At 39.7% G+C, this 22,714-nt stretch overlaps 1 protein-coding gene across 2 annotated transcripts; it reads right to left on the bottom strand.

Moving 5' to 3' along the window:
* Positions 1 to 618: 618 nt before the first annotated feature.
* On the bottom strand, positions 619 to 22,354 carry SLC38A4 (solute carrier family 38 member 4). Of its 2 annotated transcripts, XM_010177219.2 has the most exons (16): positions 22,279 to 22,354; positions 17,911 to 18,141; positions 16,913 to 17,003; positions 15,501 to 15,616; positions 12,371 to 12,444; positions 12,154 to 12,246; positions 10,451 to 10,532; positions 10,276 to 10,358; positions 10,114 to 10,172; positions 9,442 to 9,720; positions 9,244 to 9,323; positions 8,046 to 8,146; positions 6,936 to 7,060; positions 4,207 to 4,351; positions 3,155 to 3,252; positions 619 to 1,920 (listed from the first exon to the last, which is right to left on the bottom strand). In XM_010177219.2, the coding sequence occupies exons 2-16, from the start codon at positions 18,027 to 18,029 to the stop codon at positions 1,819 to 1,821; spliced, it is 1,647 nt and encodes a 548-aa protein (XP_010175521.1). In that variant the 5' UTR covers positions 18,030 to 18,141; positions 22,279 to 22,354; the 3' UTR covers positions 619 to 1,818. The 2 variants fall into 2 exon arrangements, with proteins under 2 accessions (XP_010175521.1, XP_028943102.1); XM_029087269.1 differs by lacking the exon at positions 22,279 to 22,354 and having other exon boundaries at positions 1,819 to 1,920; positions 16,913 to 16,991; positions 17,911 to 18,029.
* Positions 22,355 to 22,714: the final 360 nt, after the last annotated feature.

Here is a 22,714-nt window from a genome sequence, read left to right as displayed (position 1 = left end):
AGCATAAAATACTGTTCCGAAATATAGCAGTTGGCATGGAGTATATGTTTGATATTCTTTTCCAGTTAACCTTGAAGCACACACACACACACACACACACACACACAGAATTTCTTGTGAAGCTGAGGAGTGAGCAGAGACAACTTTTGTGTGCTTCATGGTTTTCTGAATTCATAGGTGTCTACTCAACAGATTTCTAATTTGAAAAAAGAAGACCCCAATTACATTAACCTGGATTTGTGTGTGTTAAAACCAACAGTCACACCTTCCCACTTATTCCCTCTGCTATGGGGTTAATGTGACTTCTCTGACTGTTTTTCGCTGCTGTGTACAGAGAGCACGTGCAATGGGTGCTCCACAGCTCAGCAAAAATCACAATCTGGAGGGTACTGAGTGCTAATTAAGCATCCATATAACATGGAACTTAACCTTTTTTCTTCTGTCTTGCACAGTTGCATAGCATGATACACCTGAGATTGTCAGTAATGTCTTTTCCTTTGCATACCTTATGTATGTTGCTGAATGCTAGTATATGCATAGACAAGCTAAGGTACAGCAACTGAGCAAATTGCCCAAATTTGTGGTGTACAATGGTAATACAGCACTTTGAGGCACATATTAAAAATTCTTAAGAGGGAAACTTTCAATTTATTGTAACATAAGTAGTAAACATCTGAATGTGTTTTTACACAGGTAACAGGGCTTGCTACAGGTATATGTCAAACATTGCTGAATAAAAAGGAACTTTTTACAAACCCACCAATCCAATATGTTTTCTTCAAAACAATATTAAATGTGTGGCTATGAAAACAGTGACAAATAAAAAAAAATTCAAAAATCATTTACCACAGCGTAACATTTTTATATCTAGAGGAAAAAAAAAATTATGTACATAAATACATATATTTCTATATATAGCAAATTACAGTTTCCTGCACTGAACATTTATTAAATACACAAGTACTGAACAATACTGGATAGGGTGCTTTGCCACACCTTGTGGTCTCCTTAAATTCCTGTGAAAATGGAAGACAAGTTTCTATGGAGGGTACAACTTGTTCAGTGGTGCAAGCTCACACAAGAATTAAAAAAGTAAAGAAAACAAACAAAAAAACCCTACAGCAGAAATGCCTGACGTTTCCAGCACAGGCATCTTTAACAACAAAATGTAAATGCTCAACTGTTCTTCAAGTACATGCCCCAACACAGAGTCTGTGCCAGAGACCTTTACTCTGCATGACAGCTGTCACCTGCCAAGGGCGAGAAATTTGGGCAACAAATCTGATGCTCAACTTTGTCCACTGGCTTGTCAAAGCCATCATCTTTCTGATGCACAGGTTGGTAGGGAGCAGTCACCTTTCAGATCCCCTACAGAAAGGGTACGCTTTCTCTTAGAGCTGGGCAGCCACTCCCATGAGCTTCAGGTAGAAAACAAGGCACTAGCTGGTTTTCTGGCCATTACCTTTCCAGGGCTCTAGGAACTGTGGTCATTAGCATGACAAGAGAGGTTGAAAAGGGTGACACCGAGCTATTTTTGAGGACTATGTACACAATTATTTTGGTTTTGAAAACAGAAAACATCCATGCCACACATTTCATTTCACCTGGCCAGAATGCTAAACTCAGCTTCCTAATGCATAAATAATGATCCTTAGTAAAAAGGATGATGTAGACTCCATTGGGTTCTAGGGATCTTACCACAGACTGTCTTCAAAATATTGCAGTTACTAGCTAGGAATAACAATCCCATTTAGATGTCCTTAGGAGCACACAATACAAATATTTATGGTATAAAAAGCACTTGGTTTTCTCCACAGGTTAGTGATGTCTGGAACTTGGGGGGTTGTAAATCCAGTCCATTACAATGAGAGTCATACTCACAATCATGAAGATTATGCCAAGTATGAGAAAAATTAGAGCCTGCAATCAGAAAATGAAATTTTATTAATAAAGGAAGATCTGCCCCCCCCCTTTGTTACTACGAAAAAATAATACAATATATAACACAGGAACACATTTTGTCTTTAAAAACTGATCAATTTTCAATGAATGATCATTGCCTCTGATATCAGGAACAGCTTCAGAGTTAATCCTTTTCATCTTTATTAAACGAACAGGTAAGACCATCTTTCTTTTCTGAAGGCATTTCTGTATATATTCAAGTGATTCAGATGCTTGTAGTCACCCTTTGCTTTAGGGGCACTTTAGTTTACCGTAATCTGTCCACACTTAACAATTTTTGGCCTTGCAACACAAAGATAACTATTGTATGTGATCTCAGTGCAGGGTGTGAAATTCTAGATGGGCCTAACACACAGCAACATGAAGAATGAACAGAGAGACATGAACAAATATTCAGAGTCTCTCTGTAATAACAACTCCAAAAGTCCACATCAGAAATCATTTTATGGTAACAAACCTTTTCTTTTATACTTGAAGTATGTATTGGTTGAACTCCCATTTCCATGTTTTTTCTTAACTTGTATATAGATGTATTTATGTACATCTGTTTGCACTATGTGTCTGCAAATACATTTCATCAATAACTTTTCTGATTACATTTTCAAAGGACGTCTCCTTGGTGATATTGTTAAATGTGCAGATAGATATGGATGTTCAGGATGAAAGATACTACTATGGCAGTCCAGCATGATGTATAAACACATGCTGTGTATAAAAGATAGACCTTCATGTATGTCTTCTGTAGGTGTATGGATCTACCTCAGTGGGGAACTCACTATCAATTAACTCTGCAGTATGATTTCCTTCTTAACCCTGAGCTCATATCTTCCTGTTAATTCATAACTGGCCTTCTAGTGTGAACCAACAGCTCCTTATACACTGTCTTAGTGTTACTTGTGCAAGTGCAGGTGTTAAATAGATCTTAGATTGGATTAAATAAATGCATTTTTCTAGTGATTTAACTAGACACTTACTGCTGTGTATCAGTAGCAGTAAGGCACTAAAGCTTTTGCTTTGTGAAACCTGGCTCTCCATGCTAAGGTGAATCACACTACCTGACCTGTATTTTGAGTGAGACTACCATTTGTGAACAACTGCCAGATGTTGCAAGTCAAAGGTCTGAGTATTTGTGACCAGTGGAAAGCACACATCCTCCCATCCTTCCTTTTGTAACTGCTGTCAGCTTCCTTACCCCAATCTTCTGGGGAGACCTCAGGGGCTCCTTCTCAACCAGCCGTAGGTAGAAGGCAGCAGGGAGGATGAAAATCAGCATAGTAGCAGAAGAGGCACCTGGAAGAGAAAGTAGAGTTGCGTACCATGCTGTCTGGCACATAAACAACATCGTGCAAAAGAGAGCATGTGGGGAGGCAGCTGCTCTTCCAAGCCCAACTGCACAAAGGGCTCTCTCTGTAGACAGCATTCGTGCAGAGCTGTAGATGTCCAAACACTTATTTGAGTGCTTGGGGCACGAAGAGGTACTCGTTATTGAGAAGATTTGTTCAGACCAGTGTGACTGCCTGTGATATGACCGTCTGCATGTGAGCTGGTGAAGTGAGGACAAACAGGCGCTCCCAGCATGTGATGACCCCAGAAAGCTGGTGTCAAAAAGAGGGTGGAAGTGTCTACTCCTCTCCTCTTAGCAGAGCCTAGTGTGGTGGCCCAGGTGTAAAAGGCAGGGAGGAGCAAACTGGCTGCCTGCATGGAGTATAAAATATGAAAAAGGTGGAAACCCCATGGAGGTGTCTTTCTCAATGGTGGCCCTCAGGCAGCTCAGAGCATGGAGACTCTTCATGGAACCCTTTGGTCAGAGGCCAAAACTGACCAAAAGAAAGACATAGGGAGAGAACTATGAATGTCAAAAGAAACGTGTCACTTTTCTCCTTTTTCTAACACCACAGTTTGGAAGTCAATACATTTTGACCAGGCTATAGATGCTTGAAAACCAAAGGTGATTTCCCTCTCCTCTACATGCACTAAATGCCCTTTTTGTTAAAATGGAAATTCCTTAACAGTTTTTATACTGTGATCATTGGATTCTTTGTGACTCATGCAAGGTAGCAATGAAGCTGGTAGCATTTAGCTTTGTCTGTGAGCTGTTTGGGAATATTTATTTCCCTTTTAACTTTAATCTGTGTTTATATTAATCTAATGTAAGACCCAAACTGAGACTAGCCTCAGTCTATGAACACAAATATGTTGTGGAAAGGATTAACAGAGTAAACAACAAGTATTTATGAAACCTACCAATAAATCCGAAGATGTCTTTAATAGTTGGGACAAAAATTACAAGCAGGTTATTAAAAGCAAGAATTACTGCTGCAATCAGGAAATGCCTTATCCAGCTGAATGGCCTTTTGGGGAACAGCAATGCACTGATAGATGAACGGATCTGTAAGATGAAAACCAGCAGGGAAAGTAAAACAGCAATTAATTTATCTTTGCTTTTCACTTTTTAAGATGATCTATACTAGTTAATTTTGCTGTGGGAAACTGTGGCTGAAGAAACGTGTTTTCAGTCTTTGATTTCCCTCATGTAATCTCACTCTGATATAGGTTTTTGGGCACTGGGTTCACAGTTTAATGCAGAAACTCAAATATTTGCAGTGTAGAAGGAAGTCAAGTAAATAGGGTGTAAAATCAGGGACATGAAAACTGTTCAACTGAAAGATGCTAATATCAGCAAAAAAACTCCCCAAAAACAAAGAAACCCCCACTATGACTACTAATCAGCAGGCAAAAAACGCATGAGTGAAATATGAGTTGCTGTATTCCTGAACCTGATACCTCTGAAAATCCCACAGTTCTGTCATTTACTTTTGTGAGAGAAAGAGCAAGCTATTGTTTTACTTTCCTTAAATATATACATATACATACATATACATATATATCTATATCTATCTCGAAATAAAAGCATATTTTTCAACAACACTTGGAAATTATATTCCTAAACGCTATTGCAGAGTACCCTTTTTTCTCCACTAACTTTCTCACACTACATAGAGAGAGGTTTTTTTTGCTTTTTCATCTGCAAAGATGGTAAGTAGGAGAAAGGTCAAGAGCAAATCCTTTGGTGGCTAGAGATAGTGTTACTCAGAAGTACCATGATTAACTCAAAAGATTTGAAATGTAGAAGTTGAACAAAAACAGCTTTACACTGAAAAAAGCTCAAACTACATTTTTATTTGGTTGTTTTAAAATAATACATAACTGTTTTCTGGATGAGTTTGGCACTTCAATAAATGTATGGAGTTCTGTCAGACTTGGAGCTCATCATTTGAAAACATAACATGAATTTTGCATTTTATGTTTTTCAGGTTGATATGAACTAATATTAGGAAGAGGAAGGCAGACTGTAAATATTTTGTCCAGCCCTTGAGTTGATATTGGTGTAAGACAGCTTTATTCCACCAAAGAACTGCTGACTGTATTCCTGTTCACTTATTGTCTGCATCTTGTGCATTATTCTACTGGAATTTTTTATTTTTTATTTTTTTTTTAAGAATAAACTCTGACTACTTTAAGAAAATACAAATGTGGTAGATCATAAAAAAATAGTTGATGCAACTATACTGATTATTTGGAGTAATTAGATCTGCTGAGCTGGCTGTCCTGATAGGTTGTATAAAATTGTTTGATATGCTGGTTTACAAGCAAACGATATTTTCTCAGGAGTTCTTTTAATAGAGCAATTAGTGCTGTGGTATGGAACTGCTAAGCCCTTACACATTATTCAGATAATGATTATATAGAAAGCTAGAAATGCAAAATATTACATCTAACAGATAGAGGCTTTTTTAATGCCCTTAACTTGTTTTCTCATGAAAAGTAATCAGTTAAGACTAGTTTAAGCATTTAGCCACTGGTTTAAACATAACATTTAAGGCAGAGCACTGGAGCACTATAAACTAGACGGACCGATCACTCTGGGTGCTTTGTACCAGATTTTTTTTTTTTTTTTTTTTTTTTGTAAACAACACTGAACGGTGATCACTGCTCTTAGGTATTTGTCAGCAAGCCTGGGAACAGTACCTATGTAGAGCTCATGTTTGCATCCAGGACAACGAAGCAACAGGACCCCAGGGTTACTGCTCTCATCAGACGGGAACACTGTGGTGTGATGCGGATTGCTGGAAGCCCGGCGGCAGTGTGACGCTGGGCTTGTACGTGCTGTACAAATGGCACAGCAGCCTCCCAATAACTAGGATCAACTATTTTCTCCCCTGCTGCATAGCAGCTCAGGGAAGGCACATGGGACAGTTCTGTACATGCAGGAGCCTGGAGGTCTGCTCTTCAGGTGGGGATTGATCCCTGAGGAAGATCAATCTCTCTGCAGTGCAGAGTGTTAAGCTGTGTCTTTCTGTCCCTGCTACTGTGGACATTGCATTTTTCTGTGTGAACAGCACCCTGAAGTTCCAAAATTTGCTCAGACATCTGACTATGTGGCTAGGTCTTGACTGCCTCTGTTTTCTGGCACTTAGCTTCCTCCCTTGTCCGTAGACTCGAGCACGTAAGACGTGCACAGGGCCTCTGCCCCTCCGCCTTGACAACAGGTCTGGCAGTCCTGTGCAGTGCATGGCCTGAGCTGCATGTGTCTCTCTTGAATTGGGATGTTATAGTAGGTGCCTATGTCTGTATTAGGAAATCTTGTAAGTGGTTTCAGTGTGTCTCCAAGTCTTTGGAACTTACAATCCTGCTCTGATAAATATAGTACAGAAAGAGGCAGAGAGAGACAGGGCAGTCCTTCCTCATTTATTCCTGATTTCTTTATAAATACTGATTTATTTCAGTCTTTCAAAGTTTGCAACTCTAACTACCTAAGGTCCTTGCTCTGGTCAAACTGCATATGGGAAAACAGACTCTTCAAAATAAAAACCCAGGCTTTTCTTCAATGTTAAAGTCTGTCTGTGCTGAGTACATACAGTCAGTGTATATGGGCCAGCCCTGATTTCAGCTTCAGCAGCTGTGTTACTTACGGGGAAAAGGACAAGAGGCACAGTCAGGGTTACAGCCACCAGCACTGCCAGGCGAACTGACAGTAAGAGGGTGTCGAAGGTGTACACTTTGGTGTACGTATGAAGTAACTCATCTTCAACTTCTCCTGTGAAAAGGAAATAGAAAGGAGTTAAATCACTTAAGTAATACCTGCACATGTAAAAGGATCTTTATACTGCAGCCAGATAAGATTAGCTTTGGCTCAGCTGCTGTCATCAGACACGTGTTATGGGCCAGGCATGAAAGAGGAATTTTCCCAGCATGACAGATGCAAGCCCATCATTCAGAGACAATGAGGATAATACAGCTCTGAGGTGATGCTTTGTACTTCAGTATCCCAAATGACTTTCTAATTTGTGAGGTCATTAAGTGGTTGTGGAACCTGAAGTAAAAATAATTTATCTGATACAAAATAGGAAACAACTCACTGAACTGGGAACAGCTCCCTTCAACCTCCACCCAAGTGTCCAAGCTCTCAAACAGAGCCCTCTTCCCTCAGTGATAGAGAACAGATTGTGCTGCGTCATTCACTTCTCTGCTGTAACGGAGAAACTAACAAGGTAAAAAGAGGTGGTGTTTGCATAAAATGGGGCTACTCTGTTTACCTACTGGTTAGTCTAGCTCATCCATAATTTTTTTACACTAGAATGATTTGCACCTGTTCTTCATCATAGGTGAAGCTGAATCAGTGGTGTCAGAGCCAGGGTGGGTAGCACTTACCAGTGTCATGTAAAACTGTTGAGCACTAGAATATTTTTAGTACAGTCACTCTTGGCCTTTGCCAAGAGCCAAGTTTACAGTAGCCTGTTGTCTGAGTTCACAAAACCAAGAGGTACACAACTGGTTCCCCTAGTATGTGCCTTTGAGTCTCTCACTGGTGAGGAACTTGTGGCCTGGTAGCTGGATAAGTCCCACCGCTTATCCAGGAAGCTACACACTGTGTAACACTTCTGAATAATGCTTACACCTGGATTCAAGCCCACAGAAAACACGTGAACATCTGAGCCTCAGTGTGACAGAACAATCTTGCCTGCTTTAAAATGAGAGGGAATTCTCAATACAATTCTGCAGAGAACAGGGCTTTGACCTACCATAGAAGGTAAGGTATCCAAAGAGAGCTGCCAGAAGATACATGATAAGCATGCCGGTGATGGAGATATTTGAGACATTCTGCATCCGCTTTCGGGAGCGACTGAAGTAAGAGAGAGAAAGACAATAACACTGCTATTCTTATAAAGCCTCTATTTGTACAAGAATTACTCTGAAGAGTCATAGCTCTACTGACATTTCCCCACTGGCTAGTAAGTTCATAGCAACTATATTGGTTATACAGAACTCTACTTGAAGCTTCGCAGCTCTGTGCAGAACAACACAGACTTATAAATGTGTGTTGAAACTCTATTCCTACTGCTTACTTAATGACAACATATAAATGTGCCACATCATTTTGTATATAATATGTATATACTATCAATCTCAACTTATGTATTTTAAATATAAAATGGAGTCACTAAAATTACAGGGTTGGTAATAATAGACAAGAGTTTTCAGTCAGCTCTATATGACCATAGCCTTGTATCTACATAGGGCTGTTCTGCAGGTTGAAGAACCTCTTGCAAGTCAAATCCTTTCTTTAGAAGCCCTTTGGTTAAACATTTAGTGCAAGAAAATCTTTAGCTTATAGGACCTGGAAGCATGTTCCCAAGTCATCTGAAAATTTTTATTTCTTCTGAGGTTAAACCTGCTGAAATAGGAGGCAATAGGTCTTGGCTTCCTTCAGTTTTGCAGCACAGCCTGCTGTAACGTAATTCTTGCTGTTGAGCAAATGTGTTTTCTTAGCCCTTCCCAACTGTCAACTCTGTGCCGATTTAAGCAAGTGTATTTGATTTTCGATATTTGATAAGCAAAATAGGCTGGGTGAAGAACCTATGGAAGACCCAAGAAATCTTAAGAGTAAGCAGTGGTTGACCCAGACACAGAGGATATTAGAAACCAAAATTATCTATTTCAGTGCAACTAAGTTCCCCAGTACACTTCACATCTTTTGAAGGACTGTACAGATTCCTCCTCTCCTAAGTACATATTGTTCAATGTGGCTATTTGGACAGTGGTTCTGTCTCACCAATATCTGACTATTAGGTCAAAGCAAAGCCAATATCTGCTTACTATGGAAAGCACTAAATCATTAGCAGGTGGTTGTCTACACACCAGTGATCAAGGCAGAACACTTAGAAAGTGATGTCTAGGTATGGTTAACTGGAAGTATGGGACAAAATTTAAGAACCTTACTCTTTCAGTTCACTGTATATTGGTAGCACCTCAGGGTGGCATACGAATGCAAATGCCAGGATGGGTATTGCATAGGCAGTCTGTAAAATAAAGCTCCCATTAGTAAGAATGCTCAATGCTGTACCTCTGGCTTTTGGCAGGCAGCAGTTTAGCTGTGGTATGAATGGCTAAAGACAAGCTCTGCAGAATCGCCCTTACCCGTGAGTTGAAGATGAAGTATTTTGGCTGACACATGTCACTACTGTCGCTGTGTGCTTCATATTCTACACCACTTTTCGGGGAGGCATCTTTTGGCTCCTCAAGGCCTGGCAAGTGCCCAGCTGTGTTGTCCATCATGAAATTCACACCAGAACTGAGAGACTCATTTGGTAACATGATCAAGTGCATTGGCACTGTGTTGTTGGTGGCAGTCCAGTTTTCAACCCCATGGTCCATGGTGGGGAGAGGACAGGGTATTTGGGATTTCTTGAAAATTACCTACAAAAGAGTAGACAATGTCATCAGAAGAGTACCACCACAGGAGATTGCACCAACATCCATGGTGTGCCAACAGAAATATAAACAGGCACATAGAAGAGAGAGGGGAAAGAAAGGGAGCAAGAAGCCAAGTGCTACCACTCCTGCTTCTCCTGTAAACATTTGTTGTTACTCTGTCTCCACTGTTGTCCTGCATTAATTTTTATTCTCAAGTGTTGCTTTTTAGGCTGATCTTCTTTATTCTGGCTTCGTTCAGCAACATGCTTCTTGATTTGATGTACTTGCAGGTACTATTCTAACATCCACATTAAATTGTCATGGTAAGAAATCTAACAGCATTGCAGTTTACAGGCTCCATATTTGCTTAGAGACAATACCCAAACAATTACCTACCACACTGACAAAGAAAACCATACAGGTCAGCGAAAAACCACTTGTATAACCAAGATAACCTGTGCAGCAAGAAAAAAAAAAAACAAACAACAGTTCAGCTACATATAAATTCACAATCCTAATAGAAATAAGAAATTAGGTTAAGTGGAGCATTAGCCTTACCTAAGCTCTTTAGAAGGGAGAGGGGAAGAATAATCCCAACTGTTACAAATATGACGAGGTAGTTCCCATTTAGGTACCATTCTCTAAAGAGAAGGAATAAAAAATGACAGTCATTATCACTGACATCAAAGTGAAAAAATTTAATCTGCAGTTCAGGTTGGGTAAAAGTACCTACCCAGAACTCTCCTCAAGTTTCATAAATGCTCTGATCACTTCAGGAAGTTCATATTTAATAATAAAGAGGTAGCTTGACATTGCTGAAAAAACCAAACACAAAAACCAAACCTTCAGAGAAAACAGTGTAGTTCCAAGAAAAAGTTTGTTTAAAAAATATTAGTGGGCAAGAAAAACATATTGTTTTGGGAAATCTGTTTTTACTAAATTAGACAAATGAATTTTGTTCAAATAACAGTGTGACTAAATAGATGGTATGTTCCCTTGATATTGTTATGAGCATGTCCTGAATGACATCTAGCATTCAGTATTAGAATATAAAACAGTTATTACTGAATTAACAACATGCTCAAATCACTGTTCTGATGAAATTGACAATCTTATCTTTTCCTTTTCCTTTTCTGTTGTAAATGTTGTTTTTCCAATGGACACTGTCCATCCACATTCTGTAGCAACTTTAGTTACTGTCTCTAAAAGTTTTAATCTACCTTATCCCTTCTATTATCAGCTTCTTTCTTCTAATACTCTGCTTGATATATAAAAAACCACCAAGAAACTAGTTGTCAAGATTCCTGATGGAAGGGTGGACTTCTATACACCTCATTTAAATGTACTGCCAGAAAGCATGCTTTTTTTCAGTTATTTTATGTTGGCCACAGAGAGGTCTCTGGAGACCTAAGGATCAATCTTGACAAGAGGAACAGCTATTCCTCTCTAAGAGGGAAGCATACTTCCTTCCTGAATTCAACCACAGTAGATATGCAGGTTTGAGGAAGGAAAGGAAGACCATGGAATAGGATCTTTTATGAACAAAATCAAAAAGTCTCTTGCAATAAAGAAATATGAACCACCTTTGTCTGGGTAGAAAAGTTGCTCTTAGAAGGACAATAATGATCTTTTGATGGAGATGCAAAACATACCAAGTTCCAAGAGAAAGATCACAAAAAAAAATCTGCATACATTTAATTGACCAATGATGAATTTAATTTATATTTTAAATACCTCTCCTTAAGAAATTTGGAATAAATTACAAACTCCCCTAAGCTTTCAGATATGGTGTTCTTCACTCTCCTAAAAGGTTACTTCCAGGATAGTTAAAGGAAATAAGGTTTGTTGCATGAATGCATAGTCCTACCCCTACTACTTACATTGGTAAGTAAAGAGTTTCTTGTTCTGAGAGGCTGGAGGTTACTTGATAGATATTTCACAGGAAGTGTCTTTGTGGATGAATACTTTCAATAATCACTCTTAAGTGCTCAACATCTTAGAGCGATCACAACGCAACTGTCATTTCAAGGTGAGAATTCATCTGGAAAATGAACTACTGAGCCTTTCTTTTATGGAGAACTCAGAACCATGTGCTGTTCCTTTTAGGTTGGATTAATCTTTTCTAAATTGAAGCAGATAATGTCTAGTTTGAGCTGCACTCAGTGAAGAGAAATGGCCCACTCCTTGAGGACAGTCAGCCAAGCCATCATTGAAGGCTCTTCACAGGTCACGGACTGATCCCAGGCAACTGGCTTTCACCAGACACTGGTGTCAGATAACTGAAGCAAGCAAGAGGAATTCCTCCTGTCCTTCCTTATTACAATATAGTGTGTGCTGTACCTGACTCATCTCTGCTGTTATTTAGTCAGACAGAGGACAGAAGGCACTTGTGTTCTGTAGAAAGGCATCGGAAGTTAGAAAACATTTTTCCCTTACCTCCAAGGTTCTGCATTGTAACCGAAATGAAAACACCACACTTCCCAGGCCAGCCAAATGCCTTTTCGCCCAGTTTTTCATATATCAGTGATCCTGGAAGAAAACCAAAATAAAAAAGAGACATAGGCCACTGTGTTGGACACATTTGATGAATTGCATTCCAAAGTAAAATACATGCATGCAGTAGGGACTCTTAGTCACAGCCTGATCCCCATACCTCCTTCTTTTGATATCTTCAGTAAGAGGTGGACTGAGTAGAGTGACAGCATTGCTACGCTGAGCAGCAAAACTCTGCAAGGCAAAGGAGAAATTAGAATCCCAAGTAGGACATTAGAGACACTCAGTGGATTTAAACCTATGCTAGCTTGTTCTCATGAAGTTCAATGTGTAAATATTTTTCAGTAAGTTTGTGCTTTGGACTCCCAGTGCTAAAAGAAGAGATAAGTGTCAACTGTAGCTTACTTGTGAATGGAGTTGCACTTTATACACTCCAAAAGCCCCTCAAGGCTTGTTTAAGTCCAGGTAAGTGTCAATTCTGTGTTATTCCACAAGGACAGAATCTTAGATCTTAACAAGATCCTACAAAAGTAAACAGATTTCTATGGAAGAGTCAGGTCTTTGGTCTCTTACCTGCTCACTGACCTCTCATTTTAACTTCTCTCCTTACTCAGAACCATCAATAGAAAACCCCAAACCATGACTGTGACAACTTTACTTCCAGCTCCTGCTTAGTCACTATTTTGACTTCTGCCTTGTCATTGTCAAATTGTGGAGCTTAGCATGATATGCCTGTTTCGGAAAGTACATTAGAAATCTTTAATGCTAAAGTGTGCCATGATATTGGAGCACTTGCAGCATACTCTTCTAGCCTAGCCTGCTTGAAGGTACTAGTGCGTGAATTCATTAATTCTGATTACTGCCGTGTTCCTTCCATGCAATATTTGCATTCTATGTAATTTCAGCTATCTGCCTTTTGTGAACTGCTGGTGAAAAATGTAGCTTGCATGACATTTTCAAGGAACAACACCATGGATAGCATATCTTATTACCACAACTGTCTTATCATCAGCCTGCACAATGTTGGTGTGGAAGGGGAAGTGATGATAACATGACAGAGCTAGGAAATACGGATGTGCCTTACTCCATGGTTGAACAGGATGTTGTGCCCACACCTTCCACTACACTGAACACAGGGTTTGGTGTTATGGATACTGGAGACACTGACAGCCAAATTACAGTCCAAGAGGAGACTTAGGCCCAGGGACTAGGTAATGGCCTCCAGACCATCACATTTTTCTATGAAGTGTCTCTAAGAGAGACAGACAATGTTAGAGAGTTCATGTGAGCAGGGTCTTTTCTCATGCTCTGGATGTATGCAATATAGTAAGGGGGGATAATGTCTGAGGTCACAGTGTATCCTGTCGAGATGGCATCCTTGATCAGGGGCACCTATGCAGCTGCTATTCAGAGACATGGTCTCCGTGTCCTGACACATGAGGTGTGATAAACTGAAGCCATCCTGATTGCACTTGCTAAATTATGCTAGGCAGTAGAGGTGATGTTCTGGTGCCTGCTCCATGCGATTGCAAACCTCCTCTACAGGAAAGGAGGATGTAATGAGAACTTCTGAAGAGCTTCTGAGTTTTAGAACCCCTCCTTTTACCTCCACCCTGTAAAACATCTTCCAGCATGAGACCACGTAGGCTATGCGTGGACAACAAATTATGAAAATTTGGATGATGCTATCAGCATGATCTAAATTAGAATTAATGTCCAGCAGTTTCTACTTAGTAGACAGTATTTTTCTGTCCTGCTAACACTAATGTCATGATCTGTGAAAAAAGAGGAACCTCCAGCAAGTGGATGTATGCCATGGTGCTAACAATATCCCCACACATTTTTATACTTTTAAATAAAACTCCTTCCTCTACAAGAAGGGAGAATGTTCTCATGCAGAAAGTATGGAAGTAGGACAGAAAAGAAAATGAGCTGTGGGTGGAGATGCCTTTTGTTTTTGCTGTTTTAGACTCCGTAGGGTTGCTTTAACATTACTCCCTTCTTTAACACTGCCAACAGAGCTAAGGTCATTAGGCTCATATCAGATTTTTTCATCCACCTGTGTGAATTAATAGAGCCTTAAAAATAAACATATCACAGTGGTAAGGTTTTTTTCCCTTAGTGAGGCTTAATGTATCACAGTTTTCTTTCCAGTGATAATTTATGGCCATATTAGTAGTACAAGTGCTCAGAGAAAATTGGAGAAAAAAAAACTCCTATAGTTTTCAGACTCTAAAGCAGTCAATTTCAGAATCTGCTTCCATTTTTGTATCTGCAAATAATATATCTAAACCATTTGAGTGCAGGTGCTGGGAAGTACTTATCCAGGACAATATTTGCATCTACAATTAATTTTCAGTTAAATATTCTACAGACAAAACAAGAGGTGTTTCTTAGCAACTGGAAGGTACAAGTAGAATTTCAAATGCTGTGGCTGTTGTAGTTACACAGTCTCCAGAAGAAAGAAGCTGTACAAAGATAGTAATGGAATCTGATTTAAAGACTTGTTAGCTTTCAATAATGTAAAATAATGGTCTGTTGTCATACAGTACTGTCATGCTTTATTCCAGCCTTATGGGGGATTAAAATTAAGATGTCAGTTAACATTAAAACCAGTTATTAAAAAAAGAAAACCAACTTTTTTTTTTTTTTGTACAGTCTGTCTCATTTTACAAGGTTAGCCACAGATTAAAAAAACTTCACTTGGCTATCTGTTACTGTCTATCAAAACTGATTTTGTATAGATGCTGTACGTCAGCCACATACCATTGCTGTCATCTGTGCACATTGAGTACAAACAGACTTGAGGGAGAAACATTAAATATGAATAAATCTGTGAATGCCTTTGCATTCAAAGCATGCTGCTATTTCAGACTTATATTGAATACTGTTCTTCCATTTCTACATAGTTATTAGATAGTTGGGCTGATGTAAATATATACTTTATGGGTGATTTATTTCCCTTTTTGAATTCCCATACTGAACGAGCAAAATTCCTGTTATTTTAGGATCAGTATACTGTTCTCCCCCTCTGTTTTTTGACTGCACAGTATCAATTCACAGTTGTGTTCTCAATACAAAACAGGGCTAAAATTAAAAAAAAAAAAAAAAAAAAAAAGGTTTGTCAGCAGTGAATGTTTCCTTGTGGTGCAGCTAAAATGTTTTCATTACAGATGATCTTAGAAAACTTTTCAGCTAGCAAAACAAGCTTGATGTACCTCTCTAACCAAAAAGACTTTAGCTCCATCTCACTGCTTATATTCTATTTGCTTTTCTTTCTACGTACGTACACAAAAAGGATTATTCCCGTGTTGGCCATGGCATAGGAGAGACCTAAGATGCCGCTGCCCATAATGGCGTTGCTGAGGTTGAACGAGGACATTCCAAAGGAAGCTCTGCCCTGATGCTGTTGGGAGCAAGAACAGAAAATGGCAATTAATTCGCATTTTAATGAGCTCAACAGACTAATTATCCTCATTGCTGGTTCTCCCTGTATTGCTTCCTTGAGCCTTAGAGGTGGAGCTTTGTCAAGGTTCCTGAGCCCCCAGGCACTTGCCACCATAAGGAGTCTTTTTTACCCCCAAAGCCAGCTGTTCTGGTAGGTATTTGCCTCTTCCCACTCTTCCCTTGTCTCAGTGGGGAGGTGGGCTATGTCCGTGACAGCCGTCTGAGGTAGCATAGCCACAACTGCATGTCTTGGCCAGCCTCTATAGAAATACATGTTGTTATCTAACAGATATCCCGATTATTGATTTAAAAAATTCAGAAATTTTTTTAAAAATGAATCCAACTGATTATTGCATTTTCTCCAAGAAGGATGTGCTTCTTTTTTTGGGGAACTAAAAAACTCCCTGGGGGAGAAAAGAATGAAGTGCTGTGCAGCTTGGGCTGGAGACAAGAGAATATAAGAGGGCAAAAAACTAGGAGAGGGGGGGTGGTGCGCGAGGGAGTCACATCTGCCACCAAGTGGGAAAGAAAAGGCGGGAATATGGCTCTTAATTTTAGCTTGCAATTACAAATTATATTTTTTCCTTTTATTTGATCAATTCTAACAAAACTTATAGCATGACCAGTAAAACAATGTCTTTCTTTGCACCAAGGTCATTAAAACTTTGAATAAAGTTAAATCCTGAGCAGAGATACCCCCACACGCACATCCCAGGAACTGGTGTTGTGCTTCCATTTGTACATGGATTTGTCTAAAGAGTTGTAGGCGTGCTAAGCGTATAATGTTTGGCATTATAAAGCCAAACATGAATGTCCTTTCTTTAAAGCACTGTAGTTGGATGTGGATTCATTTACATTGATGCTAGAAACAAACAATACAAGCATGCATACATGAAAACCTAGCTCTACCTTGATACAGGAGCAACAAAGTTCCCCTGAACCAAATCTCTTGTCAGAAAAATGGTTGAAGACCCAGCCTGGCTGAACATCTTGGGAGAGGTGACATGGTTGCTACTGAAGTCCAAGTATGATCTGAGGAATTTTTCTGATTACTTGTGAAGGAAAGCCCCTGTTTCACTTGTAAGACAATAGAAAGGGTTTGCTGCACTAACTGTTAGAAAATGTGTTTGCTTTTCCAAAGACAAGATTATGTTGATCAAGCTCCACAGTAACTTTGTTTACTGAAACTTTTGGAAAAAGATACAGGTCAATAAGATTTACTTTGTAATTACCCTTAAAAATTAATAAAACTTACACATTCTTCATTATATTCTTCTAATTTCTTTTTACCCAGATATCCATTTGTAAGGAACTTCTGACTTTCTGCATCATCACTGTCAAATGGACTGAACACAAAGAAAAATAAGAAAATGTCAGATAAAACTTATAACACATTATGTTCAAACAATGCCTTTTGTCATTAGTGGAAACTTTCCTTCGACATTGCAATGAATATTTAGAAGTCTTTCAGAAAACTCCCTCTTTTCTCCTGTAAGATTCTCAAGTCCAATGACACGTTTCAGAAATCTTTACTTTGCCTTGGAATTCAGTTTTAAAACCAGTAATCTTCAAATTATATCTGATTGCAGATGTTGGAAAGTAACAATTCCTTACTGCCAGCAATGTGCTGAAACTGAGCACGTACTTCACATGCGAGGAACAAAATGCCTCGCAACTGCCCTGTTGGAGGTATGTGCTGGAGTGTTTAACAAGCTGAGAGCTGGAGGCTGATGTCTGTTTTTGAGATGTCTTTTTCAGGCGACCCAGGTGCTGGTGCTATGGTGGGTCTTGCTTGAGGTGCCTGTGTCCCACAGGCTTACCCTGTGGGAGCACTGAGCTGCTGCCCTCCATAGCCAGTCCTGGAAAGTGTTCCTTCTCTCCCACAGGGCTGAAGCACAGAGGCAACGTGCTCAGGTTGCACTGCCCCCAGTGCGTATTAATTTACACGTGTGCTGTCTGACTGGAGTGGTTGGAAATTTTCAAGCAGGTGCTCGGGGCTGGGAGCCTGCAGAGGTCACTCTAGGTGGTGGCTGGCACAAGGACTGGGGCTGCCCCAGCTGTACTGGGCTCACCATCCTCCATGGTGCAGAGCAGGGAGGGTCGGTGCTGTGGGAAAACACTAGCTAAACAATCACACTGATTCCAGTGTATTACTGAGGAAATGTTTTGAGTCCCAGATGCCATTAGTGGACCTTGTTTTTTGATTACTATTTTCTAGCCTTAACAGAACAGCTTTCCCATTTAAACGCTTACCTCCTAATTGCAGCCTTTTCTGAATCAACCAGCTCTGTGTAGTTGTCTTCAAGACTTTCCCCACCGTTGCTCTGATCATCAGGTTCGATGTTGACTTTTTGCAGCTCCATGCGATCCATTAGAGCGGTCAGCGCTTTCCAGCACACACACTCACTTCTTCAGGGTAAACAGCACCGTGCTGTCTGCTTGCGGGTCCGCTCTACCATGCGGGGACTGCCAGAACACTCTGTTCTGCAAACAAAACACAACAGAACTCATTAGAGTTTTCCTCAAATTAGATAAATCAGTGTGAATTGTTGGGTTTGTGTTTGTTCTTTGTAATAGCATTAAGAGAGGAAACTGTTTCAGGCTGGGAAAATTCTGGGCAAGCATAATGTCCCTTTATATGTGCCAGCACTTGGCCCTTCTGTCTCCCTTCAAATGGTACAGAGTGCAGGGGCCAACGGATGCACAGTGGATGTCCAGCATCTGGCAAAATTACAAAGCCAGCAAAAAATATCTTGAGCTCCTGCTTTTGAATTTCTAGGGGATGCTGATGTAGAAGTGTTTGCTCTTAGAAATTAAGGGAGTATATCAGGGTTTTTCTATCACTACTTCAAAACATAAATACTCTTAAGGAAATGCTCAATGTTTTCAATCTTTTGTTGTAAAATTAATGTTATTACTGATTTAAATCTTTTGAAGATTTGTCTCTTTCACTGGGATTCAACAGAGGGGAGCACCTCTGTGTGATCATTCCTTTGATAATTAGGAGGTGCAATTCTGGTATAGCAGTTTCTGGTTTTCAGTATATTTGTCTTTAGTTCTTACATGTCCCACAACTAGAAGCCCTGTCTCACATAGAATTATTACACGGATGGAAGACTGACTATCTGTACTCTTAGAAAAGAGTAAAAATCATATAAATAAATGTTCAACTCTCTATTTCTATATAGACCAAAGGAAACTGTACAAACCAAAGTTACAAAGAGGACTTCACATTTGGGATTTCAACAGTTTTGTGTTACAGTCTCATCTGCAGATACACATTCATTTACATTCATTCGCTCACTCCCAAATTCAAGATGCAAGCACCGTGCAAGAAACATTGCAATTTTACAATACTTTTCTCTTCCCACAGATATTCTTTGAGGCATCTTATATCTCCATTTCACAGCTGAGGATACAAAGGGGCACACCGGTGAAGGGAGCAAGCATAGACCAGGTAGCATGTTGCTGGCACAACTCAGGCCAGAATTACAGACCCCTGGCACTTCACCTGCTGCCTTGCTATCATCAGGCACACTGGCTGGATCTATTATATTTTTCATAAATATCACATGCTAAATGCAACCCAGCACTGTATGATAACAATATCAGAAAACACTGCAACAAATAATTTTTATGTCTGGCCTTTTGTAACATTAAACCTGCAATTATTTAATAGCCTTTTCCCTGGTTTTGCATTTATAGATGTATAAGTCCTCACTTGATGACCAGACCTTCACTATCCTCTGCTACTGATCACATGCTGTTCTTAAAAACATCTACAAATGTATTTGTAGTGGCAAAATGTTAGGGTGCACATGCTTAACATGTACATGTAAACTTTAAATACCAATCTTGGAGGCTATAACTGACCCCAGGCCAGAAATTAAAGTCAGCTTCCTTGCTTCTTGCTAAAAACATTCACCCAGACCATACAACTGAAAAGGAAAAGCAATATCACAGTGCATTAGGAGATTCCTACCAGAGAGAGCAGCTGTACTCCGTTCTGCTGCCATGCAGAGAGTGTGTGTGAGGGGACGAGTGACTTGGGCATCGGGGCAGAGCCGCTGGCACTCACATTCCAGCGGCCGGGAGGTTCTGCCTGCTCAGAATATGAATAACTTCGGGAGGCAAAAAAACCAAACCAAACCAAAAAAAAACCAACCAAAACCCCCAAACAACCCAACGGAGCCCTCCCAACTGTGGTTTCATTCACAGAACTGTCTTCAAACACAGACACTGCCCTGTCTAAGGAACAGAGTCCTTCCAATTCCTGGTGCTTATTTTTAAACTGTGGTGTAAAAGTCAGAGAGACAAATCTGACTCTGCTTAGCCCTGGTCTGGTAAAGGGTGAAATCTCCACTCTGTGCACTGCCTAACACTTGTTAGAGAAACATCTTTTCCAGAAGTGTCAGTCCAAAAAATACAGATCTTCAAAGAGTTGTGAAACAGAGGAAAAGTAAGCAAAATGTTACCAGGAGTTAAGTTACACAGAGATTAGGCTGAGGAGGAAAGTCTGTGATGCAGAGCAAACACGATTTGAAAAGGGCAGCAAAACTTGACTGGAAATACATATTACAGTGTAAGAATCATCTGGACATTGTCCTGTCAAACATTTACACAAATAATCTGATTTTTCAGTGTCATCTCAAGAGGCTGTAGAATTGCTGCATAAAGCAGTGATTTTATTTTATTTTTTAATTTTTGAATTCCTAAACGTCTTCTATAAAAGGTACAAAGCTTCACGTGGCAAAATTAAATCTGTCGAGAACCTGGTTTCTTGCAGTTGTTACTTTTTAGGAAGTGGTTGGTAGAGATCAAAAGGTCTACAGACCATGAGCTGAAAAGCCAACAGCATAAATATGGGCAGGGTTAGACCCATGAAACAGGCTCGGTATTAGATTTGAATCCTGTAATTAATAATAAGTGTAATTACAACTAATGGTGACTTTGGACTTCAGCAGAAATTGGCAGAGCTGGTCCCTAGTTGGTGGAAATCCATTTCTTCAGGTTTCCAACACTGCAGATATTGAAGGCTTTGGGAGGATGTTGAGGCACTGATAGTGTGTGCTCCCCATGAGTAACAGAGAAGGGGCAGAGCTGCCACCCCTTTACATGAGGAGGAAAAGGGATAGCCCTGCACCTCTTGGGTTGCTGGTTGACCAGTGAGATATTATTTAGAAAAAGGAGGATGCACTAGCTGTCTCTTTTTAAAATGAAATGCTGGCTACAGCTGCATGCTGTGCCGTGCCCAAGTCAACTGCCAGGGCTGCAAGATGCGTGCTTGGTCACATCCCTGCAGAGGCTGGTGCTGGCTGGACCTCTGCTCCTGGAGGGTGGCCAGGCACCAGGGCAGCGATGGCGTGACAGGGCACAGCCACCGAGGTCAGGCAGGTCTGGGCCCTGCCAGAAGCTTAGCACATCATATTGGAGGAGAAACATCAAAGGTCATCTGCTTTAGGTTCCCTGGGATTGAATGCTTTCTGCTTTCAGAGTTCTGAATTTGGCGCCTAAACCCTGTTTCAAACATGCAAACCCATGGTGACCTTCCCGGCTTCCTTTCTCTACAAAGGAATTTTGTCAGTTTGGAAATAAACAAAAAGCTCACTGCTTCTTTTTCCTTCCCTTTAGTTAAAATCAGTAAGTTTTCCCCTTATGTTTACAATAAAAATCTCTTATCTCTCTTAGTTCAAGTATTGAACTTGACTTCAATACAGTGATGATTTTGCTGCCTCCTGCAGCATTTGACTAAACAGAAAGGATTTTTCCTAACATATGGCATTAAAAAGGAAATATTCGTTGCAAAAGAGATTCACCTATTATTAGAGGGAAGTTATTTATCCCTATAAAGCTATTTTTCTCTTCAAGTATAAGGTATTGTTCTGCATCATTTATTAAATAACAGTTTTCAGAAATGACTCAGAAAATGATGAAATTTTTGGCATCTGTTTTCACAATGTTATTGACTTCCGTCCAGTCTGCAGCTTGGACTTTAAGAGAATGGACAACCATTGGGCCAATGATGCCAGGTCACAGATATGACTAACATTTTAATGGATTTTGCCTTTTTATCAGGATTTGTAAGCTCTGCCATGGTATCTGATTTAGCAGATTTTGCCGGCTTCTTCATCTTCCTGACAGTGAGGTTATAATATTATTGTCTGTGCAACTATTTAAAAATGAAATAAGTATTGTCTCTGTGAAATTATCAATTAAAATGCAAAGCCTACTTTCACAAATTAATTAATTTACAGGAATTTTAGCCAAGTAAATCAAGAGCCTTGAAAAAAATTCTCAGAATTTAGCCAAGGGCTGCAATGGAAAACAAGCATTCATTTCTTCATTTCCTGGTCAATTTTAAACACCTTTTGCTGCTTCTCTGGTTGCTTAGGTTTTCACTTGCTGTACAAAAATAAAAGGACTAAATTTCATTCTTGAAAATATACCAAAGATACTTGCCAACTTAAATTACTATGTCAGTAAATCTTAAGGAGCTCATCCTTCACATTGCATTTATATTTACATATTCATTAATTTTCTGTTTCTCAATTTTTTACAGATATGGCTAGTGTCTAAAATACATCAATCAAACATTGTAAAGAATAAAAGTTTTAGGTTTACCTCTGAGTCAAGCAGGTTTTCTTGCTCCCTTGCTAAGCAGGTTATATCTTTTAGGAATTGCACCTGTAACAAAAAGTTTGCTCATGTGCAACCTAGAGCAGTGAGACAGTGATTTAAAGACAAATGGGAGTGTATCAGATAAACCAATCAACAGCTGCTACACCCCAACAACTCCCTTTGACAAACTTGCGTCAGCTCTTTTTAAAAAAAAGGGGAAAAAAAAAGAAGAAAGGTAAATCAGTTTATTGGAGCACGCTGAGGGCAAACATCTCAGTTACCAGAGCTATTTGCTCTCTGAGCTTAGCACTATTACAAAATGCATATCTGCAGAATGCTTCACCCAGGCTTGATCATGCTTTCACTTGATTTTTTGAATGATGTGTGAGCATTAAACTTGCAGTAGCACAATAGTAATAAGCCTGGAAAATAGGACCTG

Source organism: Antrostomus carolinensis, unplaced genomic scaffold, assembly GCF_000700745.2.
Source record: "Antrostomus carolinensis isolate BGI_N321 unplaced genomic scaffold, ASM70074v2 scaffold4221, whole genome shotgun sequence".
NCBI lineage: Eukaryota > Metazoa > Chordata > Aves > Caprimulgiformes > Caprimulgidae > Antrostomus > Antrostomus carolinensis.
The sequence above is the reverse complement of the archived record's forward strand: the minus strand, read 5'-3'. Positions and strand labels throughout refer to the sequence as shown.